The following is a 24,093-nucleotide window of genomic DNA, read 5'->3' as shown; positions in this document are numbered from 1 at the left end:
GAGCTCTGGCAAAGGCTTTGAAAATAGACCTAACCAATCATAAACGCTCTAATGAACAACAAAATAAAAAATATATATTATTACAAATTATTAAATTATAACAATGTATTAATTTGCTTTTCCATAAAGGGTTAGATCAAGTATAATGACCAAAGTACATATTTAAGGAGCCAGACAGGACTTGATTCCAAAAATTAATTTTTAATAATTTTTAATTATTCGAGCTATATTTTTATTTTATTTTTAATGAATGGGTGGAACTACATTTGAGGGGAAAAAACATCCAAAATATAAAAAGTTAAGAGAGATGTGTTGAGTTTCTTCTTCTCTTGTGGAGGGCAGAAGTGTTCCCAGACTGCCGTAAATCATCACACGAAGAAAAAAAAAGCGGAACAACAACAAGAACCGGAATAATTTGGTGTTGCAGAAAAGAAAGATTTGCATTATTGAAAAAATCATAAAATTACACACAAACATGTTCAGTCTGGAGACTTTTGAGTGTCAGATGTCTGTTCTGCTGCAGGCTGAGGTGGAAGCGGCGCTCACGGAGCTCAGCAGGCTGCTGGAGGAGGGCCCGGCCTCGGCTCCAGTCATGGCCGCTCAGCACCGCTCATCTCCGGCTGTGAAGAGCGAAGAAGTGACTCCATCGGAGGAGAGTCGCATATTTAATAAAGCCATAACGGTAACATTTATTTTCTGAAAACGGAGTCGTTAGTTTTCATGTCACTGTTTTTTTTTTTCTACTGTTTTATTTTTTTTTATTATTGCTTACTTATAATACTTGTTTTATTTTATTTTTATTTTTTTTATTTTTTATTTTTATTTTTTATTTTTAGCTTGTCTTCTTCTACATGTCATGTCATTTTTTTCTACTGTTTTATTTTATTTTTTTTTTTATTATTGCTTACTTATAATACTTGTTTTATTTTATTTTTTTTTATTTTTATTTTTATTTTTTATTTTTAGCTTGTCTTCTTCTACTCATGTCATTTTTTTTTTTTCTACTGTTTTTTTTATTATTGCTTACTTATAATACTTGTTTTATTTTATTTTTATTTTTATTTTTATTTTTTATTTTTAGCTTGTCTTCTTCTACTCATGTCATTTTTTTCTACTGTTTTTTTTATTATTGCTTACTTATAATACTTGTTTTATTTTATTTTTATTTTTTATTTTTATTTTTTTTTTATTTTTAGCTTGTCATGTCATTTTTTCTTCTACTCATGTCATTTTTTTTTTTTCTACTTTTTTTTTTATTATTGCTTACTTATAATACTTGTTTTATTTTATTTTTATTTTTTATTTTTTTTTTTTTTAGCTTGTCTTCTTCTACTCATGTCATTTTTTTCTACTGTTTTTTTTATTATTGCTTACTTATAATACTTGTTTTATTTTATTTTTTTTTTATTTTTATTTTTATTTTTTTTATTTTTAGCTTGTCTTCTTCTACTCATGTCATTTTTTTTCTACTGTTTTTTTTATTATTGCTTACTTATAATACTTGTTTTATTTTATTTTTATTTTTTATTTTTATTTTTAGCTTGTCTTCTTTTTTTATTTTTACTTGTTTTATTTTATTTTTATTTTTATTTTTTTTTTTTTAGCTTGTCTTCTTCTACTCATGTCATTTTTTTTCTACTGTTTTTTTTATTATTGCTTACTTATAATACTTGTTTTATTTTATTTTTATACTTTTTTATTTTTATTTTTTATTTTTAGCTTGTCTTCTTCTACTCATGTCATTTTTTTTCTACTTTTATTTTTTTTTTTATTTTTATTATTGCTTACTTATAATACTTGTTTTATTTTATTTTTATACTTTTTTTTTTATTTTTTATTTTTAGCTTGTCTTCTTCTACTATGTCTCTTGTGTGCACTTTACTCTACGCTGTTGTAAGTCTGCAAATTTCCCCGCTGCGGGACTAATAAAGGATTATCTTATCTTATCTTATCTTATCTTATCTTATCTTATGGTAATTGGTTATGAACATGTGCAAAGAAAAGTCTTTTTAATATGTAACAGCACTAAAAACTGTCTGTCATGTAACGTTCACGTTATGTGCCTCTGAAAACCTCTCATTAGCTTCAAACATTGATGTGTTGCAGCTATTCTGAGGTATTTGTTGTCGCTGAAAGCAACTCTTGGCTCAAAACAGCGTCATAACCAATTAATATAAATTATAACTCAGTAACTTATGTGGAAGTTGGTAAAGTGCAACAACAAACCTCTGCTCAAAGTAATTCTCTCAGCTTTTACTTAAAAACCTGGGAATAAGTTTTCCGATTTTATAGGAGTCATTTTTTCCACCCTTAGACATTTAATACAGTTTAGAGAAACAAGCACATTCTTACAATTGAGAGGCTGGAAACCCTAACCTAAATTTATGGCATTTTTTCCTTGATACATTTGCCATTTACATTATTCGTTTGTTATATTGTGCAGATAGACTTTCAGTTACTCAACAATTGACTCATTTTGAAAGCACCATCATGCATAATTACCTTCTCATTTCTCCTCATTCTTTCCTACACGTGACTTCACAGGACCAGTTTGCATCCCTCATGGAAACATGGACCAAAGATGCAGTAAAGAAGATACTGACGATGTTGAAAGTGTCCATGTGTGAAGCTGAGGATTGTCCTGCTGCAGAGCAGAGGGCTGGGTCGAATGTGGAGACGAAGCAGACGAGCATGAAGCCGGAAGCAGGGCGAGTGGCCGGGCCCAAAGGTCGTAAGTCAGTTTTAAGCTTGACGGAATGTGGAGAGGCTTTTCAAGTCCCTTACTGGCATTTTTTTGTATTCTAAACCATGTTGTATGTTGTTGTTGTTAAATTACAGAATCTGCATCCAGAACCTCTCGTCAGAAAAGAAAGAAAATCGAAGGAGGATCCAAACCAGCCCCAAAAAAGCAGAATGACCACATATATCATAGAGGTATCAGAACCAGCTTCAGTTTCAATGAAACTTTGGTTGTATGTATTGCTATATGTTTTGATCTCTGCTGCTAAGTATAGTCAGAACAGTCAAAGGAGTAATTTGCCAGCCATGCATGTATAATTAAGAATAGTAAGTCAGAATAACTTGTACATGGTTGGGTTATGTTTCCAGTAGTGTGGTAAGCAATGACCATAACATGTTTTGAATCCCTTTCTACATACATCTACTGTTTGCTTACAGCTTCTGTTAGTGCCAGTCATTTCCCAAAGCATACAGCCATCTTTTAGCTTTTCTTTTAGCTTTTTTAGCAATATTTTGCATTTAATTTAAATGTTCTAAATGAAATGTTTAGGTGATATACCCATCTCAAAATTCAATGCTTTACTTGCCAAAACACATCTGCATTTTAATGGCCGACTCGAGCAGGATAGATGGAGTTCTGATTAGGCAAACTCTGCTCCCCTATTGAGAGATACACAAAAGTTATTTTCATGTTTTGTCTTTTCAGAAGAGCAACATACTGAAGAACCAACAGCATCAGCAGCAGCGGCTGACTCAGAATCAGTGATCACACCTGGTAACTAAAGCTTTGTTACAAACCAGCAGAACAACTACTTCTTGTTTGTGTTTAATCAAGATCAATTAGTTTTTCCTAACAAGCAAAACAATGTTAAAATTATAGTTTGATTTGTTGTGTGCAGCTGTGTTTATGTGTTTTATGTGTATCTCCCACTCTGTTTCAAGTCCTCTAATTGATCTTTGTGTTTTTTTCAGCTGATGCACTCACACGTGAGAGTAACTCTGGCTCCCTGTCTGTACCTGACGCTACGTCAACAGCGGTCGCCTCAGAGCCGGCCTCCGATGTAAGCGAGGAAGATGGCGTCCAGGAGGATACGGGTCTTACGACTGCCACATCCAAAATTAAAAGGAAGAAGAGCACAGGGCCAATGAAATGTCCCTCTTGTGACAAAACTTTTGCTCTGAAGTGTATGCTGGACAGACACTACCTGACTCACACCAAACCACACCTATGCTCCGAGTGCGGGAAATGTTTTTCAGAGAAACAGGGGCTCATCGCGCATTCCAGACGACACACCGGAGAGAAACCTTACGAATGCTCCGACTGCGGGATAGAGTTTGCCTACAAATATACCTTAGCTAGACACATGCGTCGGCACAGCCTGAAGAAACCAAGCACCCGCACATGCACGCTGTGTGAGAGTCAGTTCAACGGGGCGTTGGAGCTTCAGCGGCACAGGTGCGGCGCCTTGAAGAAGACCTTTGTTTGCTCGCTGTGCCCTGAGGCCTTCGAGTGCAGAAAGAGCTTGGCGGATCACGAGAACCTACATTCAGGAGACAGAGATTTCGTCTGCGAGATGTGCGGCGAGAGTTTCTTCTCGTCCTCGTCCCTGACCACCCACCGGGTGACCCACGGGCCAAAGGACAACTGCTGCGACGTGCTCGGCCTCGGATCCAGCGACGCGAGCGTCCTGGAAAATCACCTGAGCAAACACACCGGAGAGAAGCTTTTCTCCTGCGAGGTTTGCGGTAAAGGCTGCAGTCACCGGAGCGCTCTGAAGCACCACATGCTCACCCACACGGGAGAGAAGCCGTACGTCTGCGAGACCTGCGGGAAACGCTGCGGCCACGCCAGCGCGCTCCAGAACCACATGAGGATCCACACGGGGAAGAAGCGGGGCCAGCAGCCGGTCTGCAACGTGTGCGGCAAAAAGTTCCGGTGCACGGTCAATCTCAAGTATCACATGAGCATCCACACGGGGGTGAAGCCCTACGCCTGCGACCAGTGCGATAAAAAGTTCAGCAACCCCAGCAATCTCAAGATACACATGGCGATCCACTCTGGGGAAAAGAGGTACGGCTGCAACATCTGCGGCAGGAGGTTCACTCAGTCCATCGGCCTCAAGCTGCACAGACGGGTCCACACGGGAGAAAAGCCGTATTTCTGCGTGGTCTGTGGGAAAGGATTCATGCACTGCAGCGACTTCAAGAAACATCAGAGGGGTCACCTGCCAGATGAGCCAGGAGATGAACAGTCTGAAAAAGCTGCTGTGAAAAACTAAAACATTTCATTGCTGTACGACCGCGTCATATACTTTTTACATTGACATACTCAACAGTGGAAATATGGCTGGGCAATGTGACAATAAATACTGTGAGATGATAGAGATTTGTCAATCCTCTGTCTGTATTAGAACATTGAAGACTTCATCGCAAGTATAAAATTCTCTAGATTGACCAAAAACAATAAGACCCTTAAAAACTCAGCAGGGCTTGACAGTCATTGGAAACCAATTCGGGCCACTTTTTAACATATAAAAGTCTCTTCAGCTGTATGTCAGAGGGGTTCAGCTGTTGAAGCAGAATCAAGACAGATTGGAGGTCATCTCTGAGAGAAGAGATGATAGACAAGCTGATGTTGGTGTCACTTAAGGGACCAACAATCTAAGAATTCAATGCTGAAAGGCCAATGGATCTTTTGTGGGAATCAGCACAGTCCAGAAAAAAAAAAAAAATTGGAAGGGAGAAAAAAGCAACAGTGATATGATGGATATTTTTTGGGGAACTAAATAAAAGCTATTTTGTATAGCAGTAATGTGGTTGCACATGTTTACTGATAACCCTCAAGATTCAAATTCTGTAAAGTATCAGATAAGAAACAAAATACACTGAATTTTGATTATTTTTTATGACATTCTCACTATTAAGCTGATGTATAACAAAATTACGATATTGTAACCCTAGTTCTATGAGCTCAGGCGGAGCCCTATACCATAGAGTCCAGTAGCGGGTTGAGCCTGTTTGAGTTTTACTTGCACAGTCTCTTAATTACACAAAGTATAAGGTGACTTAAAATGGCAACACTATTTCAGTTTTGGCAACCAGAAGCAGATGCCTGTTACCAGCCTGGCAACTACTTAAGTTAAAATAAGTCTAAACCACGATGTTGATAGATCTATATGTGATTTTTGAACATTTCTAAACATTGTATTCTGTAGCATTAAAGATTTCCCTTTTTTCGGGGCTAAAAAGCCAAAACCTTTTAAACAGCCGTCGACCAAATGAACAATGAGGTCTGGAGTAGCCACATACTTATGGAAATAGTTCAAACCAGTTAACATTACTGCCTACAAAATGTTAACAAAGTAACCACTGTGCTCAAATAGACTTCTCAAAAGCTAAGCAATAGAGTTTGTTCTCTCTGCTGTCTTCAACAGTAAATCGCTGACTTCACTGCTCCTTCATAAAGCAGTGCTGGCTCTCACTTTAATGTTTTCTTTTCACTTGATTGGTTTTACTGGACTCTCACAAATTACCTACATGTGGATAATTTCTTTTGCCATTAAACAAAGGGAGGGGAAGACGGAGTGAAGGAGGTCTCAATAAAGAAAGCAGATTACCTCAGCTAATTAACGCTTCAATGTGCCTGAGACCTTGTTTAAAATAACTGGGCAGACAGGGACTTTAAACAACATTGGGATGTAGCATATGCTGTTGTCACTAATACAGCTCAGACAGTTAAAGTTTTTATAAGCAACAGTAGCTTTATTTATACTGCATGGAAGTATATAATCAAATTGAAAGAGTACGTCTTGACTAGGACTGTCACTGTACTAGACGAGGATACAAGGTAAAGCAGTCAGTCAGATGTACTTCAGATGTATATAAAGTGCTTAGTTTGACATTTAGGGAAAAAAGCTTACTTGCTTTCTTGCTTAATGAGAAGAGCAAAATGTCTCTACAGCAAATTAAAGTTACAGCCAACAGCTGCTTAGCTTGGCTTAGCCTTGAGACTAGAAACAGCTATCCTGACTCTGTCCAGTTCAAGTTTTTTTGTATTCTAAATCTGATCATGATCATGTTGAGGTAAGAATTATTCTATTATACAGCTTTGATCAATCAGAAATTGTTAGTTTTGTGTGAATTCTTCTTCTTCTTATTATTATTATGAATTCAACCTTATCTCTACAGAGAAGTGTTCTGTTAAATCATCCACTAGATGGTGCTAGAGGATAAACATACACAAAACTGCATTGTTAACATTAAAGGGAAACTGCCAATATTCAAAACTCCAACATGTTATACCTATGGTCTCCCCAATCCCTCCCAAAAAGAGAGATCGTAGCTCAATTGACTGCCCTATAGGCCATGGAAATAACATATTGGAATTCTTCATGTATATGGTGTTCCTCTTCAAGTTCTACGCCTATTTATGCGACAGGATATGCATGCTGAAAGTCATCCTTTGTTCTGATGTTATTTTCAAAAAATATCTTCTTAAAAAATGTATCACCACCATTGCTACTATACAATTTTTCCAAGGATGTGACTTTACCAAAAGACTTAATCAAATTACTACTTGATCAAATCTGACGGTTATTGGAGACATAAATGGGAGAATTGTTGGTTGAGTCATTAGAACTAACAAGTATTTTTCTTTTTTCTTTTATTCGTTGATTCAGTTAACAGAAAGACATTTCTCATAACAACCCCCCTGCTTTCAGCTTTTCAAGTTAAGAGTAAAAGAAACAAAGATAAATAAAAAAAAGAAACACATTTCAACAAAAGCCAAACAAGACAAGGAGTTGCATGAAAGAAAATTCAGTTTAAGCTTGAAATGAAAGCTTTGTCCTCATGTGAAAATGACTCAGTGAAAAGCTCTGTGGAGCTTGTGGCTGCAGCAACACCAACTGTTTTCATGTGTGACTCCGTCTCAGGCTGCACTAAGCAGGTTACACACCTGTAATACCAGTTTATTGCATTTTGTCTAATCCTGCTAAGAATTCTGTGTTTTCACAGAGATCAACCTCCCACTGACACTGAGTTCAAGTTCTCTTTGCATGAAGTGTGTTTAAAATTCCTCGTCCAATTTATTATTAGAACAGTTAAACAGTAATCACGTTGAGACAGGATAGCAAATGAATATAATAGAGAAAAGTGAAAAGTTATGCTATCCTACTGTTTGATATAATTAATATTTTTTAAAATGATATATTAAAAACCAAGCTTCCTTTGAGTTTTCCCTTATGTGGGTTTTGAGTTCAGGAGATCCCACAGTAATGGTTTCTGATATCAGCTGTTTCTTGCTGGCAAAATGGCAGGAAAGTTAATGGAGAATCATAGTACTCCTTGTTAGCCTAACAGTCACATCAACAACAGTTGTTACGTGAAGTGCATCAAAACGTTGTCATGATGCAACAGTTTTTCACCAAACTTTGAATCTGCAAGAATTCGGTTGAATTTTGGTTAATTCTCCGATCTCTTTATGCAACATATTCAGTTGAAAGAGGAAGCAAAAAAAAAAAAGCCCACTATGCCCTACCTGCTGAGCACCAAAACCATCGTCAGACACAGTAAGTGACTAGCTAGTGAACACACAGGAGCATTTAACAGCTTAAGTGACAGATCTTTTCCTCAGGAGTTGGTGGAGACCAAAACAGAGCTAAAAGGAGAGTGAATATTGGACTTAAATTTTAGCGGTGGACAAATATTGTCTTTAACTGAAATAAGCACCTGTTTTCTAACAAGTTCGACATGCCTTAAAAAGTGATCAAATGTCAGTGTTGTGTTCCGCCTCCCCCATATGGCAATTACTTTGTATTGCATGTTTAAATCAAACATTTTAAGGTTTAGTTCAGAGTTAAGTTTCGCAAAAGGTTTCATTAGCTTTATCGAAACCTACAGGGATCATAACGGTTCTAGTACCTGAAAATTTCAAACGGCACCCAATCCTTAGTAAGGATGTTTTTAAATAATTCGATACCAGGTTCCAAGATGGAACCTCATTCATTCAGATGAAAGTTTCGCACTGGGTAATACGCTAAAAACAGGCTTCCTTGGGCTTTTGCATATTTCGGCCCATTGAGTATGTGTTTAGAGACTTCCTGTTGACTTCCCACACACATAAATAGCATGAAAATAAATCACTCATTGTCTCTTCCGGAGTTTTACTCGACTAATTGGATCAAATTCTGATAATACAAAGGGTCATATCAGAGTTTGTGACTTACAGGGTGATTTATTCAGCATTTTAGAGATGTTCCTTTTATAATCATCCTGTATAGGAACATTCGTTTTTGGTTATAATCGCCCATATTGCACCATTGATCTGATTGCATTCATTCAGGAGTTATTGCTTCAGTTCATTTCTGAAACGTCAGCAGCTTTGACACCTGCAGACAAACCTGCTGCTGCCTGCAAGATTGACCTCCAGCAGCTTCCATTTCTCGTACAGCGCGGCTCCCTGCGTGTTGTCTAACTGTGATTAATGGAAGACAGTTTCAGGGGTCACTACCCCGACGGTCAGCTGGAGCCGTGTGGTGACAGAGTGTCACTGACTGCAGAGTGATGAACTGTGGGGACAGAGAAAAGGCAATCAGCATGCAGAGGCGCTCTCCTCCTGGTCGTTCGATCCAAGGCCCAGATTTAGTCACACAGGTAATCATACCTTCACTGTCGGAGCTCCTGGACTCTGGAGAGGCCTGTCTGTATGATCAAGGGAGCAAACACTGTTTCTTCTTTTAAGCCTATTTTATAGACACACTGTTACAAATTAGTGTAGCACAACTTATTCATTAGTTATTGCACAGCTTTAGGTAATTTGATTTTACTTGACTGCAGTTTATGTCTATACATAAATCATACTATGCTATTATTGGATAGATGGAGGAAAACATGGCTGGCTGAATACATGGATGAAGGGTATGATGGTGGAATGGGTTGATGGATTGATAAGAGCATAAACAGATGAATTAAAGGATGAATATAAGGGCGTTAATGCATGAATCGATGGGTGAATGAATGATGGATGACTGGATGGATGGATGGGTGGATGAATGGTATTATGGGTAAAGCAATTAATGGATGGATGACTTGGTGGATGACTGGTAGAATGGGTAAAATAATGGATGGATGGATGTTGGATGGATGGATGGATGGATGGATGCTGGGATGGAAAAAACAGTAGATGGATGGATGAATGGATAGATGGTTGGATGATGATGAATTGATAGTGATTGATAATGATGGATGGATGGATGGATGGATGGATGGATGGATGGATGGATGGATGGATGGATGGATGGATGGATGGATGGTAGATTGTTCAGCAATTGTGTATAGATAGATGGATGAATGAAGTGATAGTGAGTGGCTGGCTGGATCTCGTATCTGGAGTGTTGTCACAGGCCACAGAAGCAGATCAATGTATGTCACACTGGGCATGTGACTGTGTGAGTGTGAGAGCAGCATGTGATCAATCAATTCAAGGGCCACAGATCACCAACATGATGCCTCTGACCTTGGATAGACACCATTAATTAAAAACTCTGTGGAGCTCTTTATCACTCACTGCTCCCCCCACCTCATGCGGACGGCCCATCAGTCAGCAGCAGCCGGCAGTCAGCAGCGAGCGGGATAATGCGAGCGTTCAGTATGCTTACATCACTGCATTATGCAACATTATCAAACATATGTGGGTCGAATTGTAAACAGCAGGCCGAGCTTACAGCTCACACTCATTAAATCAATGCTGAGTTTGCAAGAATGAGAAAAATAAAATCATCCAAATGTGGTGCTGCACAGCAAAACCAGACAAGAACAACCACAGTCTGTAGTCTGGTTGCCTGACTGTTTATCCACCCGGCTTTCGTTTAAGCACAAAATCAAGCATAAAGGTTTGCCTAAAAATAATAACTTTTAATTACACAATAATATAGGTAACCATTACATGTTTTTTAGAAAATCACAAAGGTGAAAGGGACTGCTGTGAAAAGGACTTTACACAATGGGGGCATTTTTTATGTGCGCTTTATTCGCATGTCAATAAAAAAATACTAAGTGTTCTTTTTTGTCATGAGTACTTTCACACAGAACATGAATATAATGCGGGGAATAAGCGACATATTTCATTTACGTAACATGGTCGTTTTTTCTTCGCTTTCGCACAGAGATTAAATCCATCAACCAATCATATTTATGAAACAACAAGAAGGCTCTGTAGTCTGAACCATGATGGCAAACTTTATCACAGAGTTATTACATAGGTTGACTCAGTTATTACATATTATTACATTATTAACTTGAAAGAAAATTAAAAGAATAGAGAAATCTTTCCAGCCACACTGGACCCCATCACCCCTTGGAAGCAGAGGTCTCCAAACTGTTGAGCGGCGATGTACATAACAGTACCAGCCATACGTCTGAACTCTGGAGTGAAGGGCCTGGAGATGTCTTTGCCCACGGAGGAGAAGAACCTGCGGTGCCATTCTTCTTCGGTGGTGTCATCAGGTGGTCTTTGAAAGACGAGGCGGTCCAGTCATCAACTGCTGGTTCATCTAGACTCAATGAAAGCAGCAAGGTCTCTGCACGGCCCCACTTCTTGCACAGGTCCTTGAGAACGATCTTGTGCAGGCTTTTAAAAGTTTTTGGGGTGATGTCGTAATCTGCTCCCTCAACTTTGGCCCATATGTTTTGGAACAGGCGCTCAAGGATGGTCTCTCAGTTTCCCAGATCCACGTTCGCCTTTGCTTTCTTGAAGATACGCGAAACCAGTTCCAGTTCCACAAGTATCCTGACGGACATTTTGTTTTTGTCTGCCGGTGCTGTGGCGTCCTGCAGAACCAGTGTCACCCTGTCACTGTAGCTGCTAGCCACCAACCCATCAGTCCCAGGAAACGCCACACTTTTGCCTTGATATCATCGTACATTGATTCACGTGACTGAGAAACGTACACTGTCCCTTTGATTTACTCTTTAACAATTGACTGAGCGATGTCATCTGCAATTATCTCAATCTCTGTGGAGATTGCAGGAGCTTGTACTCAGAATAGCTGTTGGAGTCACAATGATGTCCTCTGATCCTCTTGAGATCTTCTCAGGGGTTTCTGATGCTTTAAACATACAGCAGGCGTGTTTGACCATATTGTCAAGACTGCCACTAAAGTAATGTTGCATGGTGACTCCCATGCAACATTACTTTAGTGGCATCATCAGCTGCACTCAAACAGTGGTCGAACATTGTCCACTTGAATCTCCGGTATGTACTCGTACGGGGAACTTTATATTCTGTCCATGGTGATTGTTGTTATTTTATGAAGGATTATCTTTTTACATTACATTACAGTCATTTAGCAGACGCTTTTCTCCAAAGCGACTTACAGTCAGTAGTATGTTACATATCATTCACCCATTCACACACTGATGACAGGCTACCATCAAGGTGCCACCATCAGACTCTAACTAACATTCATCATCCAGTCCACACCGATGGCCTTCAGGAGCAACTTGGGGTTAAGTGTCTTGCCCAAGGACACATCGACTGCCGAAGCCGGGTATCGAACCACCGACCCTCTGAATGGAGAACTATCTTGCTCTCCACTACGCCACAGCCGCTCCTATCTTTTGTGAGCTTCTTGGTAGTTTTATAAATTGTATTATCTAAATATATTATCTACTTAAAATAATAAACATGTTTCATCTCAATGAAATATATTTAAAACAATGGAAAGTGATTCGTCTGGGTATTAGACTAATAGAGATATTATCAATCAAAATAAATGTATTCATACTATACCTATTTGAGCCTGGATATAAAACAAATATTTCTCTTTTACATGCGAGGGTTATTGCATTAGCATGGAAAATGATGGGTACACCATGGCGTACGGTGGTTTAAAAAACGTGTCTCCATGTTCACCTATGCAATACACTTCAAATATACATCAATATTTCAATTCACAGTGTAGGGCTCATTAATAAATGTGCTCACATACACAAGCTCACGTGACTGAGGATATACTGGTTAAAGTAAGCCATTTCTTTTTTTACTATGTCCCTTAAACATTATTTTCAGTTTAGTTATTCTTTTCAGCCTATGTGGGGTAAAAATAATATATATATATATATATATATATAATATATATATATGTATAAATATATATATATAGAAGGGGAAGTAAAGTTGTCTGCTCTGTGTCCTTTGACCAGAAGATGGCAGTAGTGCCCTTCTAGCCTGCATGACAGCCTCCAATGAAAACTAAATAGTAGATCAAGAATGATCAGCTGTATGTGCATTGAATGGAAGATGTAAGATCCTGATTCTGATGCTACAACTAATGTGTATCTATCTTTCCTTATGCTATATCTTTCTCACTCTCTCCACATAAAGGCCTGTAGAGCAGCACCAGATACAGCACCATGTTTTGAGATGCACCAGCGTTACTACTAGAATTATTTGGGCAACCAGAACTGCTTTGAATTTGAGAGAAAGTGTCTGCAGAGGTGTTGCACTGAGGGTGAGTAATGGAATACAAAAAATTGCATCTGCATATGGGATGATTATACAATACATGCAGCATCAATATGTATTGCATTGCTTGGTTATTCTGTATCAGTGCAATGTCTTTTTTTTTTTTTTTGGCCCTTATGTGTTATCTGTGAATTAAAAACTAAACTAAAATAAACAACTCTGGAAATACATGAAAATATGTTCTGTCTTCCCAGCTGTGTGCCGTCTGCCCACGGCGGCCCATCTGGGCCTCTGACTCCACCCTCAGTCTGTGCCTCACAAACAAGGCTTCTGCTGGGGCAACGCCAACAAGTTCGACAGCAAAGCCGCACTAAGCCCACATCTCAACCAGCATTTGATAAAAAACATTTCATGTTTTTTTGCTCAATTGCAGAGTGAAAGCTTCTGAGGGCAAACTGAGTGAGATGAGGAAACATCGGCGCTCATCTGAACTCATACAAAGATCCAACATGAGGCAGCATCACATAAGGCCCACGTTAGAGAAACATGATTTTGTCTCAGCACTCACATAACATGTGAAGTTATATCAGACAGTAGATCAGCATAAAACAAGTCATAACTGTTTGGCTGGTGTTTCTTGTTTGTTACTGTTATTAGCCCATTTGTTTCTGCTGATGCAGTTGCTTCCTGGCAATAATAGATACATACAAAAATGACACAAGACAAAAAACCTGGACATGCTCCTTATTTAAGATGTCAGTTATATCATCACACAGTACTATCAAAATAAATATAGCATCATATAGCATAAAACTTTATTTACACAACGGAACTTACAACAGGTTTTGGAAGCACCGTTTCTGAGTAGCATCTAGAGCATGGCGCCCTCCTGCTGGCAACAGAGAGATGCGTGCTGAAGTAGTTTGTGAGTTTTCTTTTCCTCTAACTACATCAATGGATGCAGGAAGTACAACATATTTTGGAGAACTTGGCTTTCTTGTTTGAATCGACCACATTTACCAATCATTGATTGGACATATGTTACAAATTTATCTTTTAAGGGACTTGGATTTTTTTCGTTGGCTCTGGCCTGTGCCTTTTTCAGTGAGCAATGTTACCAGGTTTCTCTGGCTTAGGGGCCCCTTAACCTCTTTGGGCCCCTGGGCCTGTACCTGGTAAGACCTGTAATCCATCCATGTATTTATGGAAATACGTCTAATTGGTGAAACTTTTATTATGTGTCAAATGTAAAAGTATTTACAGAATACTGACACTCTTCTGGGCAGTTTCCTCCTTAGTTGAAAAAGGAAATAAAGGATGAGAGAGAAAAAAATATGAGGAATAGAAGAAAGGAAAAACTAATAAAATAAAGTAAAAATAGGATCGATGTTCAATTCAATTCAATTCAGTTTATTTTGTATAGCCCAGAATCACAAATTACAAATTTGCCTCAGAGGGCTTTACAATCTGTACATGAGACATCCTCTGTCCTTTACCTCCTCTGTCCTTACACCCTCACATCCTCTGTCCTTCACCTCCCTCACATCCTCTGTCCTTACACCCTCACATTCACAGGAAAAACTCCCCTAAAAAACCCCTTTAACAGGGAGAAAAAAGGAAGAAACCTCTGGGAGAACGACAGAGGAGGGATCCTTCTCCAGGATGGACAGAATGCAATAGATGTCATGTGTACAGAATGAGCAGCATAACAGTTCTTGTTCATGTTGTGTTCCTGATTCATTTGTTGACATTTTGAAGATGCAGCAATACCTTTTTCATGTTAAATAGAGAAATGCATTATTAGTGGTAGTAATTTATTTAAGTCTGAAATATAGTGGGGGTAAACTAGAGAGGGCCCAAAATGAAAATATTTCAGTAAAGTACCAACTCGTCAAAACTGTACTTCCCAACTGTGAAATTACACCGTACAATCATCACACATATTTCTATTGTGAACAAAGTATATTTGCTTCATCGTCAGAAACCCCCTTTTTTTATATGTGATTTGGCTGTATAAATAAAATTGACTTGACTTAAATGCAAACTGAATTTTCATACACCAGTAAAAACCAATAACAGCAGTATGTCGGTGATGGATCTGTGCAGAATCAATGGTTTTATAGCAAATGTGCAGCAGCAGCAAATGATGCATAAATCTTTCCCGTGGGCCCTGCTGATGAAAGGAGGGTTCATTTTATTGACTGACAGGGAAAGGTCAGAGTGGGGAAATGCCACCCCCAAGTCTTTAAAGATGAAGTGATATTTCGTGTGAAGAAATAAAAACAGGGTCTCTAAATGCAGCCTGCGGGGGACGGACGCCCAGCTGAACTATTGACAGGAGAAGAAGAAAAAAACCAAGGCGCTCTCGAGAGCGAGAGCCGCAGTGGGATCAAGTCTGTAATTAAACTGACTTCCCATTTGGTTTACATTTTCTACTACCTGTGGAGGACATTTCATCTAAAATACACGCAAATACAAAACCATTATTAATGACTGAATTATGGTCTTGTTACTGAAAGAAATTCCTCAATTTATTCCTGGAATAATGAGGAATAAATATGTAGTGAGTAGGCCGTGGCATATTAAACCTAACCTTGAATAAATATATGTATCTTAGGCCGACAGAAAAAACAACATATGCATATTTAAATTTTCTTTTAAAACAATGTCATTGCAGGTCAAAAACATCAAAATAACTTGGCACAAGAACAAGCTTCATAAAATGTTCTGATCAATGTTGGCAATGTTATGAAACCTGGTATTAAGGTGTGGGTAATATTGTGCTGGTGCATTCAACATAAATTTGTATATAGAAAGGATGACATGTAGTTCCTCATTCAAGCCTTGATAGCTGGTGGTCTTGTATTTCACATATGCTCTCAATATGTGAAATACAATTCAATAGAGCCCTTTCAACAAGCAGTGGTAGGTTCAGGGAACTCCAGAAATGCTCCTGCCATCATTTGATTTTTTTATTTTATTATAAGTCATGATTTTCATTTGCGGAGTAAGAATGACAGCTTTATGATGTGTGTGTCCTGTAGTGGTTTTCAGGGACCAAGGATAATCCATTCTTTGACCTAATAAAAGCATGAAAATCATACTTGGAGTTACCAGACAATATTTTTAAGGGCTCCTTTATACAGCCAGCTGCGGTAAACCCTACTGTGCATCACATTCTCAGTCCCAACTTGTCAAATGCCCCAACTGTCAGTTTGGTCAGTTTCCACTCATTACATTTCAATCAGGAGAAACTTCAATAAAATTTAACAACAATTTATTACACATGCATAAGAATGAATAGTACAAAGTCTTTGGCTATTGGACTCCAAGCCATATATCAGAGGGGCCCAACGCTGAGAACAGCTAAGCACAATCCCCCTGGAGTCCAGACACTGGTGGTGGTGATTATGATTCAATACAATTCAGATTATTTTGTATAGCCCAAATCACGAATACAAATTTGCCTCAGAGGGCTTTACAATCTGTACACATGCGACATCCTCTGTCCGGAACCCTCACATCGGCACAGGAAAAACTCCCCTAAAAAAAAAAACCTTAACAGGGAGAAAAAAGGAAGAAACCTCTGGGAGAACGACAGAGGAGGGATCCTTCTCCAGGATGGACAGAATGCAATAGATGTCATGAAACTGGTTGGTTAATTTTACGTGAACGCCCCCCCAATCACCTGATAGAGTATTCAAGGGGACAGAGTGTAAAGCTAGTCTTCCTGACTGAACTTTCGCTACGCTTCATATACATTGTCTTTTCAAAATAAACTTCAGTGTTCACAGCAAACGCACAGTTCCAACTCATTAGATGCATACAGTCTCTTTACAAATGAAAACTTCCAACTTAGATTAACTTAAATTTTAGGTTTACTTACGTAACAAAACATGGACAGGTTAAGATAAGGAAAAGATCATGGTTTCGGTTAAAAATATCTACGTTCTCTATGTTACGTAACATACCTATAAATTTGCTACGTAACTTTGTAAGTCATGCAACAGAACTACGTTAAAATACTGTAAGTTAAAATTGTTCCACACAGGACACAAACAGCAGTCTCCTTGGTGGAAGTCCTGTGTTTGTTTGACCGGTCCTCTCTCTTTATACTACATCAGTTGCTCTGTAAGATAATGACTCAGATTGATTTACATTGGTTACATTGGTTCAGTTAAAAGCTCGGTGCATCCCATACAGATGCTAAAGCGTGCTTATATGACGGGTTGGAAGTGAGACCTGAACTCTAACCTTCATCTTTGATACTGGTTGACCTTTGATGTTCAGGTCTGCATGATTCATACATACTATTCTCAGTAAATAGAAATGCTTTTTTTAAATCAAGCAGTCTTTCACCTATTTCACCATTTCTAAGCTATATTATAGCATGATAACACATAAAGATAATTTTCCCTGAACCTCACACTTTCTCTAGAAAATTCACATTTTTCTTTTCTTTCTGACTGCATTCACAGCGTGAACGTGTAACCCAGTGCGAGCGCATGTGAGTGGGCCTTCACGTGTGACTAATCTACCTGCTCTAATGGCACCATTAGAGTGTTTCATTGGGGCCCAAATAGGATGAGGCCTGCTCTTAATGGAGGCTGCGCAGCTCTAAACCAAAAGCACAGTCCGGTGGCTGGAGAAGGACATTTTGCTCAGGCAATAATAAGGCATAACAAGATCTGCAAAGTGTTCAAATAGCAAAATCAATACTAAACTGAAATGTTGCCATGGACACGTGGAAGCTGGAGGAGGAGAGTGGAGAGGCGCCAGTAATCTCGCACCGATCATATTGAAGTTGAGTGTTGCATGGTTTTTATCTTCGGTGATGAAAGAAGAAAAATGGCAGAAAGATCATTTATGAATATCTGACCTCCTCAGAAGAAAAAAGAACAAAGGACTTCATTGGTTTTAGATCCTCTATGAAATTATGATCCTTTATTTTCGAACATTAGTAAAAGTTGCGTTAAGACTTGACTGTCCAGACCTCCACTAATGGTTTATTAATTTGTTTGTCTGATTATAATTAGCACAATTTCACAAAACTCTAACAGATTTTAATGAAATTTGGCAAAAATGAGCACCGCCATGTACATACAAAGTTTTATGTCTTAGCTCATAACGCCTGAACCATGAGTTTTAGCTGTTCCAGATTCTTTCGTTAATCATTACAGGTTGCGCTCATAATGCCATGAACAGAGTTTCTATAATGCTGGCGGGTGTGTGGTCACCACCATCTGGGACAGATGATGTCGTATGCTGTACAGATTGTAAAGCCCTCTGAGGCAAATGTGTGATTTGTGAATTTGGGCAGTACAGATCAATTTAATTGAATTGAACTATTCCACACAACCTCCACAAAGTTTGGTACATTTGGATGAAAAATGAAAAAAAAAACATTTTAATCAAAACTTTCTTGAATGCATTGTGTAGTTCTAGAAGTCTTCATACACTGAGTTGTTGCGTGCAATGTTAGTTATATAGTTGAGATAATTGGAGATAAATGAAGATAACTGTGTACACCTTCACAAAGTCCCACCACTGCAAACCTGGCAGTGGGTTGGATTCTGCTGAGGAAAGTAAGGTTAGGTGCTGCCAATTCTGGAGTCAAAAAGCGAGTTTCAGACGATCAGACATTCTGAGAAGTTTGTCATTTGAAGCATAATGAGGCCTTTACCAGAACAACCAGTGTCATGGGGCGGCTGCAGATTATTTAATATGAATATAGAAACATAAAATGCAGTCAATTGGGTAAGCAGCACTGCTGTATGTCTTACCTAAAGGGTGAAATGTATTGCTACTGTAGTGCTACTTTGTCAAAGGGTGTTACATGTAAAAGCAGAGGCGTTGGCTGCAGTGGTCTGCATCCAGACAGCTCTGCCATAAACAAGACCCATAATACTGTAGAGAGATTAATGCTGTTGACTCAGCCGACGAACAAAGAATTACAAAAGGGTGATGAAGACGCTGTTTCTGTCTGTCAGTCTGACTGTAGACCAGATTTAGAGGTGAAAGAGAGCCGCTGGAGAGTGTTGTTTTCTTTCTTTTTCCTGCTCAGAATGTCAGGTACTTGGCTAATGAGAAAAACGTGGACGTCAGAGGCTGAACTCATGGGCACTTTCTGCCCGTCTCCAAGGAAACAATTAAGACTCTCTCTTCATGGACAACCATAACCCTCACTTTCATTCTCTGTGTCTCTCCTCTCTGTAGAAACCATCTATTAGGGATGTTTCATAGAATCAGAATATGACATTTGGCAAAACACAATTAATAAGTTCAACACAAGTTAATGTTTTTCTCTTTGTCCTTTCAACTTGTGTTAATTTTCTTGTTAATGTCATTCAGACTTTTAATCTCATGTATAAAATGTTGCATTGAATGCTATTTTGCATTTAAGACCAAACCATTCGTTTTCATTGTCATGATAATCCAGTTGAAAAATGTAAATTGACTGACAGTTGAAGCCCTTACAAGGTTTGAATGGACGTGTTGAACCGTCAGTATAGAGGAGTAACAACTGTGTTAATAAATGTCTGGTTCTTTAATGGGAGTCAAAGTTACAAGTCTGTGGAGATAAAAGCTCCTGGAGAGAAGTTACTAATCCCAGGGGCATGTCAGCAATCGGTAACACATCCAATCAATCAAACATCTTACAATTATGTTGCGTCCACCGCTAATTACCTCAAGCTCACATTTTGTAGAAACCTGATGAAACATTCAGTTTACTTACAGATTCTGGGACAATGCTAGGTGAATTCAGTGATGGCGCTGTCTGTGTTATTGTAAATTGCAACATTGAAGGGTTTAATTTGAATTAGCAGCAAAGGCTCATGGACATTGTAGTATCTAGAGCCATCTTCCATATAAAAATTGATGAAGAAAAAACAAATTATGGCAATGTCAGTCTGTCTGTTGGTCGGTTCAATACTTTCGTCAAGACTGAAATATTTTGATTGCTTCTAAATTTGATTCCCAGAATTGCTTTTGGTTATAAACTGACTTTATTCAAGTGCCACTATTAGGTCTACTTTTTCATTTTATTGAAAAGTGGAAACAATATTTATGCTCCCTCCAAAATTAATTGAACAACTCTGTTGATCCCCTGACTTTTCATCTGAATTTTTATGTGCCCAATACTTTTAGGACCAAAAAACAGCAAACGAGACAATCCCGTCAGCTTTAGCTGTACATAGAGTTTAGAGATGATTAGCAAATGACAGCATGCTAATATCTTGCAAGTGGGAGAAATGGAATTTAATATTAATACGTATGTTTTCTCTAGTGTATAATCACATAAAAATAGAAATGGTTGTGTTTTTGTTAGCTTACAATGAGCTGGTTTATCAATATAGGGAGCAGGTCCTCTTGACTGATGTTTCTACAGTAGCCCAGAAAGGACAAACCAAACACTGACCATAAGGCCATTCGCGTTTTTACGTTTTCGCATTGGAAATGAGTTCTCCTACAAGCTAGGCCATCCGGGAGACGTTTCAGTGGTTTGCAATCTGCAACCTCACCGTTAGATCACGTCAAATCCCACACACTGCACCTTTAACATGGTAGCATTTAGCTGATAGCATTACTGTGTCTAAGGGGAGCCTCCCGAGCCGCTAACATGGCTGTAGACTCTTTTTCTTGTTCTCACACTCCACCCTAGAGTCAGATCCTCCTCCGCTTCATTAGTATCTGCAGCATTCTCCATAGTGGCAATCGACCAGCTGATATAAAGAACTCTGCAACAGCAGGACAGGAGGGAAAGCCATTTCCTTCTCGTCCTCCCTTTGCGTCTTCCCCAAACTCTCTCTCTCAAATGCACACACACCTTCCTTCTTTTCCCTTACAGTTCCCATTCTTCTGCACCACTGTGGGATCTGTCTCAAGGTTATCCTTTAACTGCATGTGTGTGTGTGTGTGTGTGTGTTGCTCAAAGAACCTGTTGTATTGATTTAGACTGCAGGGAGAAGCTGTCAGCAGCCTTGAGTGCTGATGAACAGCACAGGGACATCCAACTAAAAGGACATAGATTTCTGAGTTTACGCTGTATTTATCCAGGTTTCTTCTGTGAGCTTGCACTCTTCGGCCACATGAATACAACCTTTAAATGCTTCTATTGCTTTTTACATTCCACTTTAATTCAAATGTCAACCTGCTTCACATTAGGTGCTGTTCAATGGAGAGCAGGAATTATTCACTCAAAGCAATTCATTCATTTATTACTTCTTAATTCATTACTGCTTCATTCATTTATACACATACATATTTTCCGTCTCTCCACAGCACCTGTCTGACTACTAAACTATTGGAAAATGACTACATTACATTCATTATTGAGGAAGTCAATATTTTAATAAAATTAAGTTTACCACCCCACCCTAAAAACTTCTGATTTAAACGCAACCCAAGCTTATTCAAGCTAAGCTATTAATGCTAAAATGATTTGCTGACGAAAAAATTCTATATTTCTGTCTGTATGTCTGTCTGTGAAGGCTGAGTCTGAAGATGGGTGTGGTTCGAGAAAGGGAGCCTAAAGTAGCCGGGATGGAGATGTTACAAAATGTCCTGTGCAATTCACTTTTGCATGTCTGTTTTTTTAATATGCTATATTGGTGCTAAGTTGTGTGGTTTGGTTTTATGATGTGAGACCATGGACTTTAGACTGCTGTCATTCCTGTATTATTTTAGTACCTGTAGTTCTGTGTCCACATGTGCTATGTGCTGTCATGTAAATGCACACACACGACATCATGTGACTTGCAGCCCAGGTATCAAAGCTGGCTATCTGCTCTAAACATCAGTCACAATAAAAAAGAAACACATAATGATACACTACATATTTCTGTAAAGTAAACTGTTCTTCATACAGGATGTGTCTCCCTCTCTCCGTGTCCCCTGTGGGCCATGTTGTCCACCTACATGTTTCCATACATACAATTCAACTGACAAGACAACAGATGCTCTGCTTAGTGCTGTCAGCTTTCCTCAAACTAATGTGATGAATGTTTCGTTATTTTTTAAAGAAAATGTGCCAACATCTGAATCACCTCAAAAGCACAAGACACGGCGGTCACCTCACAGATTGCTGTCTAAGTGGATTTATTTGATGTAATCTCTGCTGATTCATGGGGGAAACCATTTGCCAAGATGAAGTGCTGGACCAGAACTTTTCAAATTTCCCCTCATAAATTTCTCAGAGATGTCTGGAAAATGGCTCTGCTGTATTTCTTAACCTTTACAAATTCATCCTTCACCACACACTTTGCCCCCTGAATACTTCCATAATGTTACATTTGGTTTGAATTCCTTTAATATATAAAAAAAACTTGTGTTAATGATGTCAACTATAAATAACTGTAAACATTATTGCCAGGGATCAGAATGATTGGTGTCTGTCACTCTAATTAAGTGATAAAGTAATGATACATGAGTGTGTGGTTAATAAATGCAAATTGTTTTCTTACCCCGGTTTTATTGCTTGGATAAGTTCACAACAAACCATGCAGTTGATGGCAGCATGTATAGCAGTATGAACTGATTAGAGGATAATTAATTAAGTGCATTGCCACACGTCAAGTATGTTAATACTTAATAGTGCACAGTACGCTTAACAGTAAATAAGAAGGTGGGCCAGTAAATTTCTTCCTGGACAAGCTTTTATTGCGTAAAGTCTCCTTTTTGTCCCATAAATCATTGTTTAATCGTCCAGTGGTTTAATTTGAACTGTTATTACAAACTGTCTTGTTACTGATATCATTGTGAGTAAACTAAAATTGTAATCTCAAAACAAACGCTAAATTAAATGTGGTGTTTTACACTGTAGTTAACTTTGCTAAAGGAATTGACATATTCAGAATACATAGTGTATGAAGATGGGGCCAGGAGATAGACAGCCCAGCAAAACGACAGCCCAGCAAAATCAGACTGGATACTGGAGTCGATGTGTCCTTGGGCAAGAACTTAACAGTTGCTGAAGGCCATCGGTGTGACTCGGACTAAAGATATGTAACTAATTAACATGCTGCATCACCAAAGAACAAAGTATAAAAATGACAAGATGTGGTTGTAAAAAAAGGCTGAGCTAATGTCTCATCTAGCAGTAGGCAATCTTGGATCCATTTCAAACAGACCTCTGTATGGTTAAAACACACATTTCTCTTATTGTCAACAAATCCCTTAAAAAACCCAACATCTGGTATTTTCTTCCTCAGAGCCATACAGCTTCATTGTTGTCCAAACATGTTAAAAAACACATCAATGATCCACACTGTTATACCCGGGGACATGTTCCGTCATTACCATGAACACATTGTCTTTGAACTGCAAATGCTCACTGGAGCACCAAACGTTTATTAATACTCAGCTGAAAATAGTCCCCCAAAAATGCACTCTTATCTCCTGTTAAAGTAACTTTTGTTCAAAACTACAGTGCCCAGATGTTTTAGAATACTAAGCCTTTCAAAATAAAGAATATTGCCTTGTACTATAATGGCTAAATTATCTGCCATGGATCTGCCATGTTAAGGTCTGTGCCAAAAGTAGAAGAAAAACAAATAAAGAAGTGTAACAATGAGTACTTGAGTCCTGCATTGTAAAAGGTTGTTATTCTGCTGAACTACTTCTAGGTTTAATCTTGACCTTCTGTTTTTACTGGAGTTATGCACCATTGTACATTGTTTCCAGTCATTTATCAAGTATAATTGCCACAGATGGTAATGAATACTGAACATGTCATTATTTCCAGGCATAAACCCAACAATGGATTCAAAATGATAATAAATAGATTCATCCATCATAAAATCAATCCATAATGCCCACCGCCTCGCATATACACCACTATACTCATACACACACACTATTAAACTCATTTTACATGTAAGTATGAGAGT

The 24,093-nt window shown here is 38.4% G+C and overlaps 1 protein-coding gene across 2 annotated transcripts; it reads left to right on the top strand.

The window, feature by feature from the left end:
* The first annotated feature begins 355 nt into the window (after nucleotides 1–355).
* LOC129102635 (endothelial zinc finger protein induced by tumor necrosis factor alpha-like) lies at nucleotides 356–5,575 on the top strand. Of its 2 annotated transcripts, none has more exons than XM_054612862.1 (5): nucleotides 356–682; nucleotides 2,545–2,731; nucleotides 2,839–2,934; nucleotides 3,446–3,514; nucleotides 3,712–5,575. In XM_054612862.1, the coding sequence occupies exons 1-5, from the start codon at nucleotides 476–478 to the stop codon at nucleotides 5,016–5,018; spliced, it is 1,866 nt and encodes a 621-aa protein (XP_054468837.1). In that variant the 5' UTR covers nucleotides 356–475; the 3' UTR covers nucleotides 5,019–5,575. The 2 variants fall into 2 exon arrangements, with proteins under 2 accessions (XP_054468837.1, XP_054468839.1); XM_054612864.1 differs by having other exon boundaries at nucleotides 2,545–2,728; nucleotides 3,712–5,574.
* Nucleotides 5,576–24,093: the final 18,518 nt, after the last annotated feature.

The sequence above is a fragment of the Anoplopoma fimbria genome, chromosome 14 (assembly GCF_027596085.1).
Source record: "Anoplopoma fimbria isolate UVic2021 breed Golden Eagle Sablefish chromosome 14, Afim_UVic_2022, whole genome shotgun sequence".
NCBI lineage: Eukaryota > Metazoa > Chordata > Actinopteri > Perciformes > Anoplopomatidae > Anoplopoma > Anoplopoma fimbria.
Note: the sequence above shows the minus strand (reverse complement) of the source record. Positions and strands in the feature narration are given on the sequence as shown.